General features: G+C 34.0%; 1 protein-coding gene across 1 annotated transcript; it reads right to left on the bottom strand.

The window, feature by feature from the left end:
- Positions 1-1,855: 1,855 nt before the first annotated feature.
- LOC130975977 (galactolipase DONGLE, chloroplastic-like) lies at positions 1,856-3,271 on the bottom strand. Its single transcript, XM_057900686.1, has one exon. The coding sequence runs from the start codon at positions 3,269-3,271 to the stop codon at positions 1,856-1,858; it is 1,416 nt and encodes a 471-aa protein (XP_057756669.1).
- Positions 3,272-21,658: the final 18,387 nt, after the last annotated feature.

Below are 21,658 nucleotides of genomic sequence, written 5' to 3' on the forward strand. Positions count from 1 at the left end.
TTTTCCAACATGGAATATATGTATGAGTAGTATTTGATCAGATCAACAAATGTTGCGTAATCATAATTAAGATATCAGGTATATATATATAGATGCAAGAAATTATATATATATTGGATCTTTCTATACATACAGTAAATTAAACTTGATTGAAATTTTTTTGACATGAAACATGTGGTTAAGATAATATAAGAACGGTTGAAATTGAAAGCATTCAACATAGGACAAGCAATCAAGAAAATAAGTTCTTAGCTGTCGTCCTAATCATCATATCAGATCATTTTCGTGAAAATAAATCACACAGCTGGGACAAGAAAGCAATTCAAGCTTAAATGGTCGGTTGGATAGTAGAAATCAAATTAAAAATCCTTCAATAATTCAGGCCATTCCCTCTTCATGAATTAATTAATTAAGGTCCAAAATAATCACTCTGTGGATGGACATAGATATATATATATATATAGATATATAACAGTAGTAATGTTTTTCTTCTAAGAGAGATTCGGTCAATATTTGTCCATCATTGTCGCTTAGAATTGGAGCTAGCAAGGGAACATAAGTTGGAAAAAGAAACTTCTTATCAAATATTCCAGCACAAAATAAAACGTTAGGGACATTTCACTATTTCAGTTTTTAGAGTTAACGTATCTATCTGTCGTTATTGTTGCAACACTTCTTATTAAGTCCATAATTAATTATTAGTACTTAGTATATAGAATGATAAAGGTTACATTCTATCTAGTTTTTTTTTTCCCTCTCAATTAAGCTAAATCTCCTTCATGATATATATAATCATGTGTGTGTGAAATAGGGTTCTTAAAGGGCAAGTTCAACCCAGTATCCAGATATAATCCTATATATATACCTTTCCTCATCACAATAATTTTTAGGTTAAATTACACAATTGGTTTCTACACTTTCAGTAAAATTGTAAATTGGTCCCTACACTTTAAAAGTTCGTAATTGGGTCCCTAAAAAGAATTAAAATTTACAATTTAATCCTTGTCGTTCAAAAAGTGTTGATTTAATAGAATATTGTTAAAATAGAGAATATACTGAGAATATTCTGTTAAATCAAACACTTTTTGAACGGCGAGACTAAATTACAAATTTTAATTTTTTTTAGGGATCCAATTGCAAACTTTTAAACTGTAGAGATCAATTTGCAGTTTCACTGAAAGTGTGCGGACCAACTATGTAGACCTAACTTTTAATAATTAAGAGGTTGAAGTTATATTGGCTATGGTGATCAGAATGATAAGCTGAGGAAGGGAGTGACAAATAGATATGCTGTTATACATTTTCCTTCTCTTCTTATCTCATTCAATTTGTTGAATCTCAAAACTAAGGTACCATCTATCTTACATAATCACTGAATAAATGGATCCTTTAATGGTATGTACTGGCCAATTTTCTAGTGTATATAATCAGCAGAAATGAATTGATGAAGGAAGAAAATACAATTATATATAATATAAGTTTTCACATGGATTGATTATATTTATATGACGGCGGCCACCTAGTATGTTATGTTAGTTAAACAACATTGTAACTTAAAAAAACTCAGGACTCAAGACTTCACACACACACACACACAATAGCTATAAAATGCACTGATGATGAGAATGAGATGAAACAAAAAGTTAAGTATCTGGAAAATGGCATATGATATATATAGTGAGGAGTTCATTATTTAATTTGGAAGCTCTCGGATCCGTTCCAATAATTTACAAGGATTTACATATGGATGATACATGCAAACATGCACTAGCATATTTAGTATTTTACATACAATGGCGGCTTTTCCAGTTCTTGTATATATAGGTAGCTAGCAAGTAGTAGTGTAGTTAACTAACTAAATAGTGCAAGAAGAAAGGAACAAGGCCAAAAAAAGCAGTTCATCAGCGCATGAAAATAAAATGTCTCTTGAAAGAGAAGTTAACCAAGAAGCAGGCTGGTGGTTGGCTGCGGCGGAAAAGATTTGGGGCAAGATGTTGATGTTATTTTGGGAGGTGGAGAGGAAGTGTGTTGCCTTCTCCATGAAAAGGTTGATGAGAGGTTGTTCTTTTTGTTGAACCCTATTACTATTGACGATGGGGTTTCTAACAAGGCGAATATAGGTGTCCAAGTCATGCACACAAGAAGGGTTTTGGACGTTGAAGAAATCAAGAAGCAGTTCCACGCCCACATGGGCATAACAGGAACAACTCCATGGCAGGTTGTCGTCGTTGAACACAACCCCAGGCAGCTTCGTGATGGGGTCATTCACGTTCGCTATTCTCAGAACTTTCACTCCCAATTCCTCGCACCTCTTCTTGAATTGCAGGTTGCCAACCCTGGGGCCCCCGAAGGAGAAAACGGTTATGGGCACCTCCTCCCGACGGCTAGTGTTGTTGAGTCCGAGCTCTGCTATGTCGTAGGCAAGCAAGAGAGCGAGAGCGCTACCCAGGCTGTGACCAGCCAGGGTTATACTCACGCTCTCTCCCTTGTGCTTCCTCATCAACCGCGACACCTCCGAGAGGAGCTGCTCTCTGCAGCTCTGGAGGCCGAACTTCTTGTCCGCGCTCTCCTCGGAGGTGTAGAGTGAGAGGAAGCCTGACTCTACTTGGACATCCGGCCGCGGATCTTGCGGATCCAGATTGGCAGGAGTTAGGGCGCTCATGAGGTTGGAAATCCATTCCAGGTTGGTTACTGTTCCCCGGAAGGTTATGACTATGTCCCTCCTTCCAAGCGTTTGAAGGGATTCGTCGGAGGAGACGGCCACGTAGCCGATCCAGCGGGCGGAGGGAGGAATAATGTTGATGTCAGGAGGGGTGGCGTAGATGTACTTAGTGACTTGGTAGTGATGATCACTAGAGTCAGCCATGCCTACCTGCTTCAACATGGTATTCTTGCCGTACTTGCAGTTGAGGTATCTCTTGGAGGTTGGATCCAAGTCGAAGGCCTTGTAAGAAGCCCTCACGAACTGGCCGTAGCGAATGATCTCTTGACGAAGGAGAGGATGCAAAGGGTTAAGTAGGTTTTCCCAGTCGTTGCACCCTTGAACCTCTCTCCACAATTTGTAGAGAGTGGTAGTGATTTGCTTATTAGTGTTATTGTTGGAGACAAGTGTGTTTATGAATCCCTGTGGTTCGAGGGAGGAGGAGGAGTGAAGACGGTTGTTGGTGGTGGGGATGGGGAGTGAAACCTGGCCAAAGGAGTGAGACTTGGGGAGAGTGGTTTGGGAGAAAGTGACGTGGTTGATGCTGGGTGGATGAGTGGCAGAAGCCATGGTGGAAGGGAAGGTGAGAGACAAGACAATAAGTGCTGTGTGGATCAACGAATTGCATTGGGAGTGTTTGAGAGACTTTTATAGGAATGCAAGTGGGGATGGAAATGCCTGTGAAAGCAGACTCAAAAGGCATGTTAGGCGAGGGTTTGACCAAGTACTTCTTGCAACAATTTCTAATACCAATACATTTTTATTTTTTTTCATTTCGCTGTCTAACTGGCTAACTATTTCTTTTTGAATCTTTTAGCCTTAGAAAATATTTTTGTTGTTTTAGTTATAAATTTTGAATCCAATAATATTTAAACATTATTCATCTTAATCTATATTATTAATTTACTTAGATAAATAATGTTCAGAGGTGACAAGTTAAATATATAAGACTTCTGCATTTAATCTATCACATTAATATTTAATATAGTAAACTAACAATGAAAATGAAAAAAATATATTTATTTAAACCTACTTTTAAATTTTATTCATAAACTCATTAGTATTTTTTATTTTAATTGTAACTCATACTTCATTATATTATCGTGAATTAATAAATTTTTCAATAATAAATATATATATAATCATTTTATAAAATGGATATTAATTTTGGTTTTGTTTATGTGGTCGGTTGGGTATTATGCACGAGTTGGGTCGGGTTTTAAAATTGTGTGTTGCGGCTGGGTTATAGATAGTGGTGGAGTGAGAAATTAAGAGACACGAATAGATTAATATTTAACTCGATCATGTGGACCCTAATATATATTTTATGTTTCTTGTGTTCCCCTTAATTGAGGTTGACTTCAAAATTCCACCCATATATGCTAAACAAACTGTTTCCCTTCCTCAATTCCTTTGCCACGAGTGACCAAAATATATAGGAAATTCTTCAAGCAAACCGCGGTTGCAGCTTTAAACTCATTCATATTTCATTCCAATGTCTATCTATACACTCCTCTGACTTTCTTATGAAACCATTGGTTTCTCTCTCATTGTCAAAATTTTAATTAACAATAATGTAGCAGCTTTCTGCACACAATGCAACATTTGGTTTTACATGCAAGTTTAACGATTATTGTCACTTCCGTCCAACGACAAATAACAAACTCCAGCTGCGTTTATATTACCATCAATTATTATAAGTTATTATAACATAGTTTGTGTTTTTGTTTCTCTCAGGGTCGACAATTGTTATATAATTCAGTTAACAATATATTAGTTCATTTCATTTTTCACTACTGTATGTTTTTGTTCGATGAAGTTTTGAGGTATAACTCGGACGTTAAAGAATATAGTGGATAGGTATCTCTAGAAAATATTCCGATACTCAAGCCAGTAATTATTTAATTAAGAGTAATTATTTAATTAAGAGGTATAAGAATTTTATGATTATAGAATGTTAAACATGAGGTTGATAGCTGATAGCCGTTAGATGAAAATTTAGTCAAACCAGTCAAACAATTTAACGACTCTCAACTATCGACTTCACATGAAATCCACTGCACTTGAGTTTTCGCCATATAATAAAAATTGAATTATAAAATGGTAGATCAAGCACGTATATTATATATATGCATGTTACTCCAGCGAAAGAGTAGGAGTTTTTTGTGATCATATGAGTATATATCATAAGAAATACCTCTGAAACATTCCTTAAAGATAATAAGTTTCAGCCACTTAAAAGCAACTAGCCATGAGGGAGATTGAAAATGGGATTTGCATTGGGTATATTATTAATGTGCTTTTTTAGAGAAATAAAAATACAAAATATACAAAAGGTGTAGTAGTGGTCAACACACTCTATATTTACGAACATGTGTTATATTCACCATTCTCATTCTTGTATTGTATATTGAGTTAATACAAACCTCTTCTCTATTTTAACCAAAATAAAGTATTTCATATGAAATGCGCTTTATTATTATTAGAATTGAGATTATTCAACGCAGTTAATTTAACTTCAAAAGTGAACCTATGAGATGAGGAATATTTTATATTTATAAACTATATTTGAAGATATATAATATTGGATAAATCTAAAATTTATAAATTATTCATAAATAATCGTCTAAAGTGTGAATATTTGTAGGTAAATAACCTAATAATACTGGATTTAACAAATTCTAATGCTATATTAAAATTGATTAAATGAATCCATTCAATTTTAAAAATGAGTTTATGGAGTAAGAGATAACTATTCTTATAATACGAATTTTTATAAAAAAATAGAAAATTAGAGAGAATAAAAAATTCTTAAAATTAAGACTAAAATTTTTTTTGTTACATCATATATATCCTATATTATTACATCATATTTCTATTTATTGTATAATTTTCTAGTTGAACTAATTTAATACTAATCCTATTATCTTATATATAAACTATCTAGAAGCATTATATATGTTTGAGAAATGTAAAATTTATAATAATATAATAATATTTAAAAAATAATAAAAAATCAGTTCAAATAATTTAAAATTAACTTATTTAATATTTATTAATTATTATATAAGACACCATTTCTTTGAGTTTATCATAATTTACATAGTTTAAAAATTATATTTCAAAATTAATCTGACATAGTTTTTAATCAAATATACATATATCTAATTTCTCAGTCATCAGAATCTCCTCAAATTTAAATATAACAAACTAGATACTTCCATCTTTCACCTAATTTAGTCTCATATGATTTGAAGTTTGTAGAATTAATTATACATTTTTGAAGTTTGTAGAATTAATTATACATTTTAGAACATGATTGTATTGTTGATTATGTTACGTGTATATTAAAATTAACTATTAAAGTTAATTATCAGCATAAAATATATATTAAAATATAAATAGATATAAAAATAAATTAAATTATATATATGTATACATAAATATATTAATAATTGATTTAAATAGCTAATTTTAATATACAAATAAAATTTTTATTGTATTGTTTCAAGATTAGAGATAGATTAACACATAATGTTTAAATTACGAAACACATAAATTTTTTCTATCCGAAGATAAAATTTTATTTTTTGACAACTGTTATAATTTTTTATTCTTCTTCCTCAAATTTCAACACAACAAATTAGATATTTCTATTTTTTTTGGCAAAATTTGATTTCATATAATTTTAAATCCTGTGGAATTAATTATATATTTTAAAGAAAAAATATAAATAACTAATAATATTTTTGAACAATATATGAATAATGTGAATTAATAAAGTTAAAAGAGTAGATTAATCTTAAATTTAATTAGTAGCATTAAAATACGATTAGCCTGTTTCAAGATTAGCACAGTGAATACATAAAATTAGCATGCATAATGAATAAATATTTATTTCAAAAAGTTTTGTTTGTAGAAAAAAATAATTTCCATTTGAATAAGTCAAACACGTACATGATTCTTATTGAAGTATGATAAACGAGAATTATATTCCTTTTAAGTTCTAACAAGTAAAAACCAGAAATTAAAAAGCTTCCTAAAGAAGTAAAGAACGTTTATTCCCATGCATTTTTATTAGATAAATCGAGGATGATAAATTTGATATATGTATCAAATGCGGCCCATATTATTGACATAAGACTTTGAATATCGTAGAAGGTGTGAGGATCGTGCAAGGTGATTTTGTACGTTTAATCGGTACAAGTTGTGAAAACTGATTAATTTCAAAGATTCTAGATATTAAACATACATTCGAACATGTTAATGTGCATTCATATATTATGTAATTAATAAGGAAATAGTAATAGTATATAGTAGGTAGGTTAGGTGTGGTGAAATTGCAATTGTGGCGAGTATATGGCGTGCCATGTAATAACTAAATTAATAAAGTGAAGCAGGGACTAGAGAGAGGGCAGCGCCGACAATGCAAATTTATTGAAAAGACCCCTCAACTTTTAAGCAATTATTATGCAAAGCCATTCAGACCTGAGAGTGGGGCAGTTGTTGTTTGACTCACTCACTCATTCACTCACTCACTCGTTTGGACTTTCAACACGTACGGACCTGCTGCGTGCCACTTTCTCACTCCCCTTAATTATTTTTACAAAGTAATTAATTATTTTTTAAATATTGTCTTTTATTTTTAATTTAAAAAAATAAAAATAATAATTTTTATTTTTTTAAATAATTAATATATAAAAATAAATATTTAAATTAATTAAATAATAATAAATTTTTAAACAAATTGGCTAAAAACTAAAAATTAAATGACAACTAACATTTTTGTTATTATTATTGAATCATTATTTCCCATCTCAGGTCAACATTTTTCACTTCCTTCATTCAATATATATATATATATTCACAAAATTATATTTTATATATTTAAGGGTAAAGTATTAAATTGATCTCCTATATTTAGATATAATGCTGTTTTGATCCTTAAAGTTTAAAGTATTCTATTTGAATCTAAAAAAAATTATTTAGTTTTAATATAGTCTCACCATGATGTCAAAATTAAATAATTAACAGAATATTCTATATGATAATAGTATAAGAATAAGATCGATAATCTGAAGAATAAGTACAAGCTCTAGAGGTACAAAATCAACCGTGGATGCATCAATACATTTATTTATCATTCTTCTTACAATTGAAATGAAATATTTTCTATAGAACTAAGGAAAATAATAAATAAATGTATTGATGCATCCACGGTTATTTTTATGTCTATGGAGTTTCTAATTGTTCTCCAGATTATCGACCTTATTCTTATACTACTGTCATGTAAGACATTCCGTTAATTATTTACTTTTGATTTCACCACGGGACTAAATTGAAGCTAAATAATTTTTTTTTTATTCAAATAAAATACTTTAAACCTTAAGAATCAAAACAGAATTACGTCCAAAGATAAAGAACCAATTTATTATTTGGAGACTACTTTAATAAAGATACTAAAAATGTCTTTTTTTAAGACGTGTTTACATGTGTCATGTTGTTATTTGACATTTTTATTAAACTGGTTAATAATTTATTTTTAATAAACTAGAATAAAATTGGTTTATTATAACAACAATAATAAACCCAATTGTTTGCATTATGATTATTAGATCTGATTTGATTCGATCGAATTACTCAATTTAAACCGAATATTTTTAAATTTTTTGATAAAAAGATAAATATATTTCTGATTTTTTGTTTTGTAGATATTTAAATCTCTAAAAATTTAAAAATACAATTAAATTTTAAAAAAATTGAGTTTATTGTTATTGTTATAAAAAAATCGATTTTATTCTAATTTGTTAAAAATTTAAAATAATTGGTTCATTAATACGTCAAATAATAACACCAAAACGTAAGCGTCTCTACAAAAAAACGTTTTAAGCGTCTTTATGAAAATATTCTCTATTATTTTATCCTATATTTAACAATACTTCTAAAATTAATTGATTCATCCATTTCATATTTTTCATTCAATATCGTCTAGCTAGCTAGAATAGTTTGGATTAAAAAAAAGTATAGATAATCAATAATATTGGTAAATAATAGATATATTGAATATTTATTTTATTAAGTGTGTAAATAATTATTCTAATATTAAAATTTTAATAAATAATTTAAAATGTAATATATTTTTATTTTATTAGTACTTGTTCATATTCTTCAACAAAAATCATTAGTTAATTCTAATTACCTCACAACTTTGGGTCTTTAATTTGTTTAGTAGTTTTGTATCATAGCGAGGACATTAATAATTATATTTTAAAAAAGATTGTTGTCAACTTTTGACTTGCATGTACAGTAATCTGTAGTAACAACAAAACTTTGAAACTTATAAAATGAACCGAATAAAATTCGAGCTAATTATTAATTAAATAATTATTCATGGTGATGCATGATATATGATCAATAGAACTTACTAACTTAACTGCAACTTACAAACTCCTTTAATTTTTCAAAGGATAAATGCTGCTTTCTCTTAATACCAGGTGACTCGATTGAAGAATAATTACATATTATTTGAAACAGAAAACAGACTAGAATGCAAGAAGAGTTATTGAATTATTACTGAATGAGAATCTGTGTATAACAAGAGAGACTACAGTAGCTATATATATAGAAGCTTAGTGTAATGTAATCAGCTAACTAGCAAAGAAGGTATAACAAAAAGAGAAATTCCATTCTAACTGACTAACAAACTAATAATCCAGCTCAACCTAACAGACTCCAACTCTAATAAGTATATGCTAGCTTATAAGAGTTAATGTTGCAAGTGTGAGGATCGACGAGTGCATGAAGTTAGCTCCATATAAAAAAAAGAGTGAAAAGTTTATAAAATGAGAGACTCATTAACATTTTAAAATTTTGAGTTGGATATGTTGTCTTCTCATCTTATATTTTTTCGCTTGATTCTCTTAGAAATCTCTCCAGTGGTCGAGAACATTCCTCTCCGATGGTGAGAGCTCCCATGATAGCCCAACAATTAGTGCTATACTAGATTACTACATACCAATGCGTCAAAAGTCAACTAACATAATAAATAATAACTCAAATAATAATATTGTTAATTTGTTATCCATTATTATTTGACTCTACAGTATATTGAGTGCGTAATTGATTACATCTGCTATGGTAGAAAAATCACTTATCAGTTCAGTCACTTGAAATTCTAAAGTTCAATTTTTCTTCAAGATTTCGGAAAAAGAAGTTGGTTCAACTTTCAAACCATAATTTGTCATTATCAGTTCTAAGTCTAACCATGTTAGAAACCTTTTTTGTCTTGGATATCAAACTCTATTTTGCAACGTAACGAATCCATGTATAGCAAGGAAATGTATTATTATTATATAGCTTTGGTCTAATCAAATTAAACATCGAATCCAAGTATAACTTCCAGGAAGTACCCTCCTAAGTCCTAACAGTCCTAAGATTAGTTCTCGCTTTAATTTCCATTCGATGCTTAGCTTGAGCATATTGGACTATTACTTAACTTTGACTGAAATGTTAATTAGGTTACGTAGCACTTAATTCCAAATTAATTAAGCAGAGGAAATACAATCAAATTAAAACAACATACATGCATCGTATTCAGAACTTTCAAAGCTGCGCTGATTCGTTCATGAACGAACTATATATATATAAATATAAATATTATTCACCTTGACCACTAGAGGCTAACAGTTTGCTGCTGTTAATGCATAATCACGAACATTCGCTTTAATTTGATATGTATGTGTATGCAAGTTGCTATTGACTACTAAAATTTTCAAAAGGAAAAGTACCCACCGGTAATTAATATTATTATATATTATTGAACTCCTATATACTACTATTTACTAATCAACCCACTGAAGTAAACATATTCAGTTTTGCCAAGCTATCTCCCATGATAATAACAACTGTCAGCTGCTGAATCCGACGAGGGTATTCAACATTTTGAAAGTCATGAAGCTGCCATGCAGATGCAGAGAATAATAATAATCAATCTGCTTATAGATATCTAAATGTTAGATATGGTTTTTGCGTAATGATGAATGGTCAATGGAATTGCAACCAACAAGCTAAGGTTGGTAGGGCCGCCCACAATATTGCATGAAAAGTTTCTTAATGAATTACTTTGCACTACGTGCACATTCATTTCTCTTTTAGTTTTTAAATATCTAATCTCATTAAAGACGCATAACGTTAAAGCCTATGACATTTGCACATATATATTAGCATTCAATATTCGTAGATAATTTTCGCCCCAATATTTATTGATATAAGTAATGATAAAGTATCTAAAAGGAAGTCAATTTTTATGACCATGGAAAGCAGCCCCGCAGAATGAATGCTATGACAGTATGACTAGACCATGTCACCATGGTTTTGTTCATATATAACGAATCAAATCCCCCCCTCCCCACTTCCTTTTTTTTTGTTTCCTTCTTGTGTTTTTTTATTTGCAATTTACATTTTTTATAATAAAATAATTATATTACGTGTATATTAAAAAGGTAATTTTTTGGTGGCCAAGGTTATAGTGATTAAAAGTAGCTAAACTTTGACGGACAAATGAACACATGACATGTGGAGAGTTGGGTGAAAGTTATTAGTTAGAGTGATAGACCTTATTGTTAGTGAGTAGTAGGGCAAAAAAGCAAATAGACGGACCAAAATGATGTGGACATTTGTTTTGAAGAAAAAAAATCTGTTAGTATTGTTTAAGTGGATAATTTCAAAATTTTAATGGTTGGGTTTTAGTATGAAAATCTATTATAATGTAAGATCAATAAAAGGTTATGAACTATTAACAATGAGAGTAATAAAAAAAATAAAAACTAAATCATGTAATATTTATATGAACTCTTATTATTAATGTATTTCTGACATAAATTATATGAGAGTATAAATTTATAAAATGTTAAAATTTTATAAGAAAATATTTTTTTTAAATAAAAATAACTATTAAACAATATTGTTGATATTATTATTATTATTATTAAAAAAAAATTTTGAAAATTAGTAATTTTTAGTAGTTTTGTTCATATTTTGGTGAATATAAATACTAATTATTTTTAACAGATAAATTTTATTAATTTTTATGCTCAAACTCTAAAAATTTTGAGTGCAAATGGTAATGAATCATGTGTATGTGCAAAACTTTAATAAACATATGTGTAAAGTGTATGTCTATTGTGTACAGAATCTCTATAAATATGAGTATAAATTATTACCGATTAAGTGCTGACAAAGAATGATAATACTTGTTAATCATATAATATTGCTCTTATTAAAAATCTTCGTAATAGTTTTATTAATAAGATTTGCTTTTTTACTTTGTGAATCCACTAAAACTGGTATCCGTAAATCTTGAATTCATAATGTCATACCTTCTATAATTTACTTAAATAAACTAGTGGAAAATCAATTATACTATATTGTCTTAAAACTGAATTCACTGTTAATTTATTTTTTCTCTTAATATTTATATAAAACGTGATCTTTGTATAAAATTTTAAAAAAACAAATATAAAATCCGCAAAACCACCACAATTTGTGAAGTAAAGTTGTTAGTTTTTATCAACATTTATGTTTTTTAAGATATTAATTTGTTAATTTTATTTAACTAAAAATTCTTTATTTTTAATTTGTATATCCATGATTATACATATTATTTATTAATTTCATGATATAAGTTTTAAAAATAAGAAAGAAATGGCATTGAGAAGCAGAAAACGTAAAAATATAAAACAAAAAGAGTCACTCGTATTTTTTTAGTAGGATATTCATGTAAAATTACGGTAAAAGATATTTTAATTATAATAGTGTATAAAATATTTTTGTATTAGATTACCAAGGACGGATCTAAGATTTTTAATATGGACGAGTTGAAGTATAAACTAATTTTTAAATTCTTTTTTAGATTTTTTTATTACATAAAAGTAATTTAGAAATAATATATAGTTATTGAATTGATTTTATCCAAATATAAAGAAAAAATCTTATAAATTATTTTTTATAATATCATTTTTGATATGACAATTACATAAAAGAGATAACAATATCGATAATATATTATAAAATTATAATGGACCAAAAATTTATAGTATATTTAATTACAAAAATTATTAATTAAAATTACTTGAAAAAATCATAAATTATTAATTACTTAAAAGATATAATACTGTTATCAAATATAAGATACGAATATCAAAATAGAATGATAGCTAGAATTAAATAAGTTAAGATAAAAAAAGTTAGGTAATTTTTTTTAAGAATGTAAAATTAAACGAAAAATTGAGTATTTTTTTACAAAAAATAACATCTAAAATACACAATATAATTACTAGAACATAATTCTGTAAGTCATTACTAATATTTTATATAATAATATAAATATTAAATATGTTATTATTAAAAAATAAACAATTTTTCTTAAAAATAGATATAGAGATAAATATTAAAAAACTAATTTGATAAATATAAAAATTTGAGTGTATAATATTAAATTGGTTAAGTAAAAAATATTAGAGAACTAAATAATTAAGATATAAATCTATTATATAATAAAAAATTAATACATATAAAGTTACTAAATTACATAATATTTTTTATTTTCTTAGACATATATCCCATATGTAGACATAGTTCGTTAAAATTTTTGGATAGCCAAGACTACAACTGTCTTCTACATATTACAATAAAAGATAAAAATAGAATAAAAATAAATAAAAACTAAAATTCACATTTTGTATTTGACTGAAACTCAACTAAAATTGCATATCTACAAATATATAAATTTAAACCATAAATTTCGTTTTCGAAAAAAAATAACCTATATATAACCTTCTAATGTGGTATTTTAGTATAAATTTTTTATATTTTAAATTTTAAAATAACAAATAATTATAATAAAAAATTTATAAAAGTCTAACCAGATTTATACAGTGAAATTTTAAAAATATTAGGACATAGCATTAGTAAAATTATTATTTCTCTTTTAATAATAATAATAATAATATAAATAATAATAATATAAATAATAACAAGAACAAAAATAATAATAACTATGATAAAATCAATAATACTATTTAATAGTTATTTTTATTCAAAATAAAAATATTTTATTATAAAATTTTAAAATTTTATAAATTTATATTCTCATATAATTTATGTCACAAATATATTAATAGTAAGAGCTTACATAAATATTACATGATTTAGTTCTTATTTTTTTTAGATTATTTTTATCATTAATAGTTCATGATCTTTTATTAATCTAACATTATAATAGATTTTCACACTAAGGCCCAACAATTAAAGTTTTGAAATTATCTACTCAAAAAACACAAATAGATTTTTTCTTAAAAAAAACCCACATGATATACACATTATTTTGGTCAATTTATTTACTCTTTTGTCCTGCAATAATCACTAACGATTCATCACTCTAACTAACATCTTCCACTAAACTCTCTATATGTCATGTGTTCATTAGTCAGTCAAAATTTAATCACTTTTAGCTACTATAACTTTGGCCACCAATAACCTACCTGTTACGGTAGGTAACCGGAGATTAGTCCAATGGATGGCGTTCGGCGGCCCAAGTGTATAATAGAGGAGGACTCCAGGTAGGTCCGCAACTCGGGAGGCTCCGTCCGACTTGTGCTCGCGTGTGAATGGGGGGTGGTACCTGCAAAGACACTCCGATGCCTAAGTTAGCAAGAGTGTGAGCAGGTCTAGAGAGTATTGGACTTAGGAATACCTGAGGCGTGTCAGTGTACTTATAGTGGTGAGCCAATAACCACCGTTGGAGTAGTGCCGTATCTTTAGGATAATAACCGTCCCATTATCTTAGGGAGGTTAAGATATGGCTTTATGAAGTGGTTAGAGAGATTTCAGGGGCGGTTACTCATTTGAATGAGTATTTATCTGCCAGCTAATCTCATAACCGACCTCTTCGTACTAAGTCGTGGTTGACACCGACTTCTTGAGTGGTGGTGGGTGCTTTGCTAGGCTTAATCTATTGGATCAGGCCTTTCGATTGGACCTGGGCCCTTAACATTGGGCCAGGGTATGAACAGTGCCCCTACTTGAGCCCGAGACCCTTTTAAGGCTTGGGTTCAAGTATTTAACTCGGGTTCGTAGCCGACCTTTACGGGTTTTGAAACCGACGTGATTTTCGCGACCTTTTGTTTCTGACAGTTACGTCAATTCAAGCGTCGTGTCCATTGAGAAGGCGTTTAGGGATTGAGGGCTTTGGTAACGGTGCAGTCGCATTAATGGCTGCCTCGTTTTTACCATTATGCCCCTTAGCCTATTTATAAATACTTTCCCTCTCTTTCCATTTTCCGTTTCCGCGATCTTTCAAGCTTCTCCTTATCCTGTTCGTGTTGCATCCTTGCGTTCAAAGATTTCTGTTCAACCCTCATTTTCGGATAAAGGTTAGCTTTGCCTTTTTCATGTCATGCTTTTTGTTTGCATGTTTTGTTTTGCAAGTAGATAGGTTGACCTGTAGATTCTAGTTTCGAATCTTTCTCCTTAGAGGCCGTGTTTTTTTTATTTTTCCTTTTCTTTTTCCCTTTTTGTAGGTTTCTGCCACTTTTCTTTATATAAAAAATGGCTTCCGTAGACGTTCTTTCTCAATGGGTAGATGTTACGGTCCTTGGGGAGGAACCGTTGGTCGACGCTGAGTTCATCACTCATCTTCGCACTCATCACAGGCTCTGTACTTCAGAGGAGGACGAGCCCAAATACGAACTGATAATCCCGGGTCCTGAAGACCGGGTCTGTTTTGGGAGAGAAAATGAGGAGGCCCCTCATTTTTTCTTTATGTATGAGTGCATGATCACCCGTTTGGGTGTTTTTCTTCCTTTCTCAGATTTTGAGATATCTGTTTTGCATCATTGTAATGTTGCCCCTACTCAACTTCACCCCAATTCTTGGGGTTTTTTGAAGATTTATCAGTTTATAAGCCATGCTCTGGACTTTCCGACCTCTCTAAAGATTTTCTTCTTTCTCTTCCATGTGACCAAGCCCTTTAGTGGGCTCAACAATAAACAGCAATGGGTATCCTTCCGAGCCATTCAAGGTCGGAGGATTTTCACCCTTTTTGATGAATCTTTCCACGACTTTAAAAACTTCTTTTTCAAAGTTCAAGCCGTAGAGGGTCACCACCCTTTTTTTTCTGGATGAGCATTCCTCTCCCCGCTTTCCCCTTTATTGGTCGCCGCCCTCCTCTTGTGAAAAATATGGCCCCGATGACCTGGATGAGGTGGAGGCGGCCATTGTAGGGTTTTTGCGAGAAGCGTGGGGGAGGTCCCCATATTTAGATACCAGAAAAATTCTTCAGGGAACACCGTCTTTCGTTCAATCTCAAATAGGTAGTGCATGCATTCTTTATTTTCGAGTTGTTTCCGCCGACTTACATTTTACCGACTTGTAACTTGGTTGTTTCTTTTGTAGATATGGCAAAAAAGAACGCTCAGGAGGCCTACCAAAGGGTCCGGGAGGCCAAGGCGAAGTCCCGGGCTAGGTCCGGGGGTGCCGGGGCGATCATCTCTCCTCCTCCTCCACCTCCTCCTCCTAAGAACACTGGCACTCCTTCTCAACCCATTGTCATTTCTTCCTCGAGTTTGCCCCGACCACCTCCTTCTGCCCAAATTCTCTCCGAGCCCGAGAAGAAGAAGCGCAAGACTTCAGAGTCTGGCTCTTCTTCTTTTGATGGTGGGGTTAAGGCGGATGCTATGGCATTCGTCCGAAAGAACATCTATCCTTTTATCAGTATGGATGATGTTTCTGTTCGAAACCACCTCACCACCATGGCTGAGGAGAGTTTTAGGGCGGCGGGTGTTTGCGGCAAACTTTTGGACATCTTTGAGAAGGCTCCCCTTAGCTCCTTGGGTGCAACCTCGAGGGTTGAGGAGTTGGAGGGGAGACTTCTTCTTTTTGAAAAACATGAGAAGGAGTTGAAGGAGGAGAGAGATAAATTGAGGAAGGAGAGGGATCACCTTAGGGAGGAGGTAGGTAAGCTCCGGGCTCAGTGCACTTTGGAGGCTAACCTGAGGAAGACGGCGCAAGACAGCTACCATAGCTTATTTCAAGATATTGTGGCCGTGAGGAAGGACTTGCTGAACTCTCGGAACGCATACGCCGAGTTGGAGGACTCTATCGCCGATGGTGCCGAGGAGTCTTGGAGAATTTTCTTGGAACAAGTCAGAGTTATCGCTCCCGACTTGGACCTTTCTCCTTTACATCCCGACAAGGTAGTTATTGATGGTGCCATCGTTGATCCTCCTGTCCCTGAGGTCATTTCCGAGTCAGACCTGAAGACTCGGGGACAGAGAATTATCGAGTCTCCTCCTCGTCCTACGGATGCCTCGGGTTCTTCCTCCGCTCCTCCTCCCGGTTCTGGTGGCGCTTCTCCCGGTGGTGGTGATTCCTCTATTCCGATGAAAAAATGACTCTTTTATTTTTATGGCTATATGGGGGCCCGGCCTGTGGGTCCCTTCTTTTTTAAACTTTATTTCTTTGTTTGGTGGTTGTGAACAATTGTTTTTTCTGGCCCTTTTAAGGCCGTAAACAAAATATTCCAATTCGTACCCTTTTTTGGATAAGGGTTTAAGTTACCTTGAGCGTGCACATACTTTTCTGTTTTGGATATGTTTGATTTTTTCTGAAGAAACCTTTTGTTGGCTTGTATTGCTTTCTCAAGCCCTTTTCGTTCAAAGGTTTGTATGCAACCTTTGAGCTTTTTCCAGGTTTTGATATCTCTTTTGTTTATCCTTTATACTCAACTTTTGTTTTAGTGAGTTTTTATGACTTAGGTTATTTTTTGCGATGCGTTTTTCATTAACTCGGAATATATCCGAGTTTTTCTACTCGGGTTCTTGTCTTTGACTTATGATTCGGACTGTTCCCGAGTTTAGTACGATCAACTCATATAACCTCTTTACGCCGACTTGTACCTCGTCGTTTCATCCTGACGACCATGTTAGGTCGGTTCATGGGATTTTCACGTTTTGTCGAGCTTAAGTCGGCGCGTTTCGTAGAAAGACTTATAAAAATAAAGAAGGATATTTAAGAGAGATATAAACGAAAAAGATCTTTATTAACTGGGAAGGTACCTTTTTGCTACTAAGGGTCTTGATAGCTTATTTCCCTTAGCCTCTACTATGATGCCTCGTTAAAAACCCTTCTCCAGAAAAAACCCTTTTCTTTGGGAAAAAATCGTGAAGTTGGGAAAAGAGTACATCAGGGAGTAGAGTTCGCTTCTAACTGTAGTACCTTTTCATATTACAAGCATGCCACGACCTCGGTAGCTCAGTGCCATTTAGGTCGGTTACTTTATAATAACCTTTTCCTAAGACTTCTTTGACTTTGTACGGTCCCTTCCAATTCGCGGTGAGTTTTCCCTCTCCCGATTTGTTGACTCCGATGTCATTTCTGATTAGGACTAAGTCATCTGTAGCAAATGTTCTTCGAATGACTTTTTTGTTGTACCTCGCAGTCATTCTTTGCTTTAGTGCAGCTTCTCTTATCTGGGCCCCCTCTCGGACTTCGGGGAGCAAGTCGAGCTCCTCTTTGTGCCCCTGTATATTTCCGACCTCATCGTGGAGAATTACCCTTGGGCTTTGCTCACTGATTTCTATTGGAATCATGGCTTCTACGCCATAGACTAATCTGAAGGGCGTTTCTCCTGTGGCGGATTGGGGAGTTGTCCTATAAGCCCATAATACTTGAGGGAGCTCTTCAGCCCAAACTCCCTTTGCTTCCTGTAGTCTTTTCTTTAATCCTGCCAGTATGACTTTGTTAGCTGCCTCGGCTTGCCCATTGGCTTGTGGGTGTTCTACCGAGGTGAACTGATGCTTGATTTTCAGACTGGCTACTAGATTTCTGAAGGTGGCGTCGGTGAATTGGGTTCCATTGTCTGTGGTAATGGAATAAGGTATTCCATACCTTGTGATAATGTTTTTGTAGAGGAACCTGCGACTTCTTTGGGCGGTGATAGTGGCTAGTGGTTCTGCTTCTATCCACTTTGTGAAGTAATCTATTCCCACGATCAAGTATTTGACTTGCCCTGGTGCTTGGGGAAAAGGACCTAACAGATCCATTCCCCATTTTGCGAAAGGCCATGGGGAAGTTATACTGATGAGCTCTTCTGGTGGAGCCACGTGGAAATTTGCATGCATCTGGCATGGCTGGCATTTTTTCACGAAGTCTGTTGCATCTTTCTGCAAGGTCGGCCAATAGAATCCTGCTCGGATTACTTTCCTGGCCAGCGACCTTGCTCCGAGATGGTTTCCGCAGATCCCACTATGTACTTCCTCCAGCACCTCGGTGGTTCTTGAGGTCGGTACGCACTTCAGCAATGGCGTTGATATCCCTCTTCTGTAGAGGACATTTCCCACCAAAGTATAATGTTGTGCTTCCCTTCGGATCTTTTTAGCCTCTTTCTCCTCTTTGGGGAGGATGTCGAATTTCAGGTATTCGACTAAGGGATTCATCCATCCGAGGTTTAGGCCGACTACCTCAAGTACCTCTTGTTGATCCTCTATTTTTGACACCGAGGGCTCTTGGAGGGTTTCTTGGATCAGGCTTCTATTGTTCCCTCCGGGTTTGGTACTTGCTAACTTGGATAGGGCGTCAGCTCTGCTATTTAGATCCCGAGTTATGTGCTTAACCTCGGTTTCTGCAAAGCGCCCGAGGTGTTCCAAGGTTTTTTCCAAGTATTTCTTCATATTGGAGTCCTTTGCCTGATATTCTCCACTTATTTGGGACGTCACCACTTGTGAGTCACTGTAGATTATCACGTTTGTAGCGCCGACTTCTTCCGCTAATTTTAATCCGGCTATCAAGGCTTCATACTCTGCCTGATTGTTTGAAGCCGGAAATTCAAATTTTAAGGAGACCTCTATCTGGGTTCCTCTTCCATCTACCAATATTATGCCTGCGCCGCTTCCCGTCTTGTTGGAGGATCCGTCTACATAGAGTTCCCATGTAGTCGTTTTCTCCTCTTGTTCACCTGCGTATTCCGCTATGAAGTCGGCGAGGCACTGGGCTTTAATTGCAGTCCGAGTTTCGTATCTCAAATCAAACTCGGAGAGCTCTATCGCCCATTGAACCATTCTCCCTGCAACATCCGTTTTTTGAAGGATTTGCTTCATGGGCTGGTTCGTACGGACTCTTATTGTGTGAGCCTGGAAGTAAGGTCGTAGCCTTCGTGAGGCTATCACTAAGGAGTAAGCAAACTTCTCTAGTTTGTGGTACCTTAGCTCAGGACCTTGTAGAACCTTACTGGTGAAATAGATCGGGTGTTGCCCGACCTCGTCTTCTCTGATTAGGGCTGATGAGACAGCCCTGTTTACGACGGATAGGTATAGGACGAGGTCTTTCCCCGGTATTGGTCGAGTTAATATGGGAGGTTGGCTTAAGAATTTTTTGAACTCTTGGAACGCCTCCTCACATTCCGGAGTCCATTCAAACCGGCATCCCTTCCTTAATAGGGAAAATAATGGAAGGGATTTTAGTGCCGATCCTGCCAAAAACCTGGAGAGGGCTGCAAGTCGGCCATTAAGCTGTTGAACCTCTCTCAAACAAGTCGGACTTTTCATTTCTAGGATGGCTCTGCATTTGTCGGGATTGGCCTCAATCCCTCTTTGTGTTAGCATGAAGCCTAGAAATTTCCCTGCTTCTACTGCGAAGGCGCATTTTGCGGGATTTAGTCTCATCCCATGCAACCTTATAGTATTGAAGACTCGTGAGAGGTCGGTTAAGAGGTCGTTTTCTTGCTTGGTTTTTACTAACATGTCGTCGACGTATACCTCCATTAGGTTCCCTATATGGGGGGAAAACACTTTGTTCATCAGCCTTTGATACGTGGCTCCTGCATTCTTTAGTCCGAATGGCATGACCACGTAGCAATAGTTGGCTTTTGGTGTGATGAACGATGTTTTCTCCTGATCGGGTTCATGCATCGGGATTTGGTTATATCCCGAGTAGGCATCCATGAATGATAGGTATTGGTACCCCGAGCTGGAGTCCACCAGGGTATCAATACTCGGTAGAGGATAAGGGTCCTTAGGACATGCCTTATTCAGGTCGGTATAGTCGACGCACATTCTCCATTTACCATTTGTTTTTTGACTAGCACTACATTGGCTAGCCATGTTGGGTATTTGACCTCTCTAATAAAGCCGGCTTCCAGGAGCGCCTGTACTTGTTCTTCTACTATTGAGGCTCGTTCTGGGCCGAGCTTGCGTCTTCTTTGCTGTACAGGTCGGGATCCTGGGAAAACCGAGAGCTTGTGGGACATGAGCTCGGGATCAATCCCGGGCATGTCGGAAGCCTTCCATGCGAAGAGGTCGGAATTAGTTCTTAGGAGTTCTCCCAACCTTTGTTTTAGGGTTTCCCCTAGGTTGGCTCCTATGTAAGTGTTTTTTCCTTCCTCTTCACCGACTTGTATCTCCTCGGTTTTTTCTCCCGGTTGGGGCCGTAGTTCTTCTCTGGTTCTTGCTCCACCCAACTCTATGGTGTAGACTTCTTTGCCCTTTCTTCTCAGGTTTAGGCTTTCGTTATAGCACTTCCTTGCCAATTTCTGATCTCCCCTCACCGTTGCTATTCCTCCTGGAGTCGGGAATTTCATGCAGAGGTGAGGAGTTGATACCACTGCTCCAAGGCGATTAAGGGTAGTTCTGCCGATTAAGGCATTGTAGGCTGACCCTTCATCGATGACTATAAAATCTATGCTCAGAGTCCTTGATTTTTCCCCTTTTCCAAAGGTGGTGTGAAGGGGTAAAAATCCCAGTGGCTTTATTGGCGTATCCCCTAACCCGTATAGGGTGTCGGGGTAAGCTCTTAACTCTTTTTCATATAACCCTAGCTTGTCGAAGGCCGACTTGAAAAGGATATCCGCCGAGCTCCCTTGGTCTACTAGGGTTCTATGGAGATGGGCGTTGGCTAGGATCATAG

The sequence above is a fragment of the Arachis stenosperma genome, chromosome 4 (assembly GCF_014773155.1).
Source record: "Arachis stenosperma cultivar V10309 chromosome 4, arast.V10309.gnm1.PFL2, whole genome shotgun sequence".
NCBI classification, from domain to species: domain Eukaryota; kingdom Viridiplantae; phylum Streptophyta; class Magnoliopsida; order Fabales; family Fabaceae; genus Arachis; species Arachis stenosperma.

Bases quoted from the DNA above. Each gene is read 5' to 3' on its own strand.
- LOC130975977 (XM_057900686.1), bottom strand. From the start codon at position 3,271: ATGGCTTCTGCCACTCATCCACCCAGCATCAACCACGTCACTTTCTCC.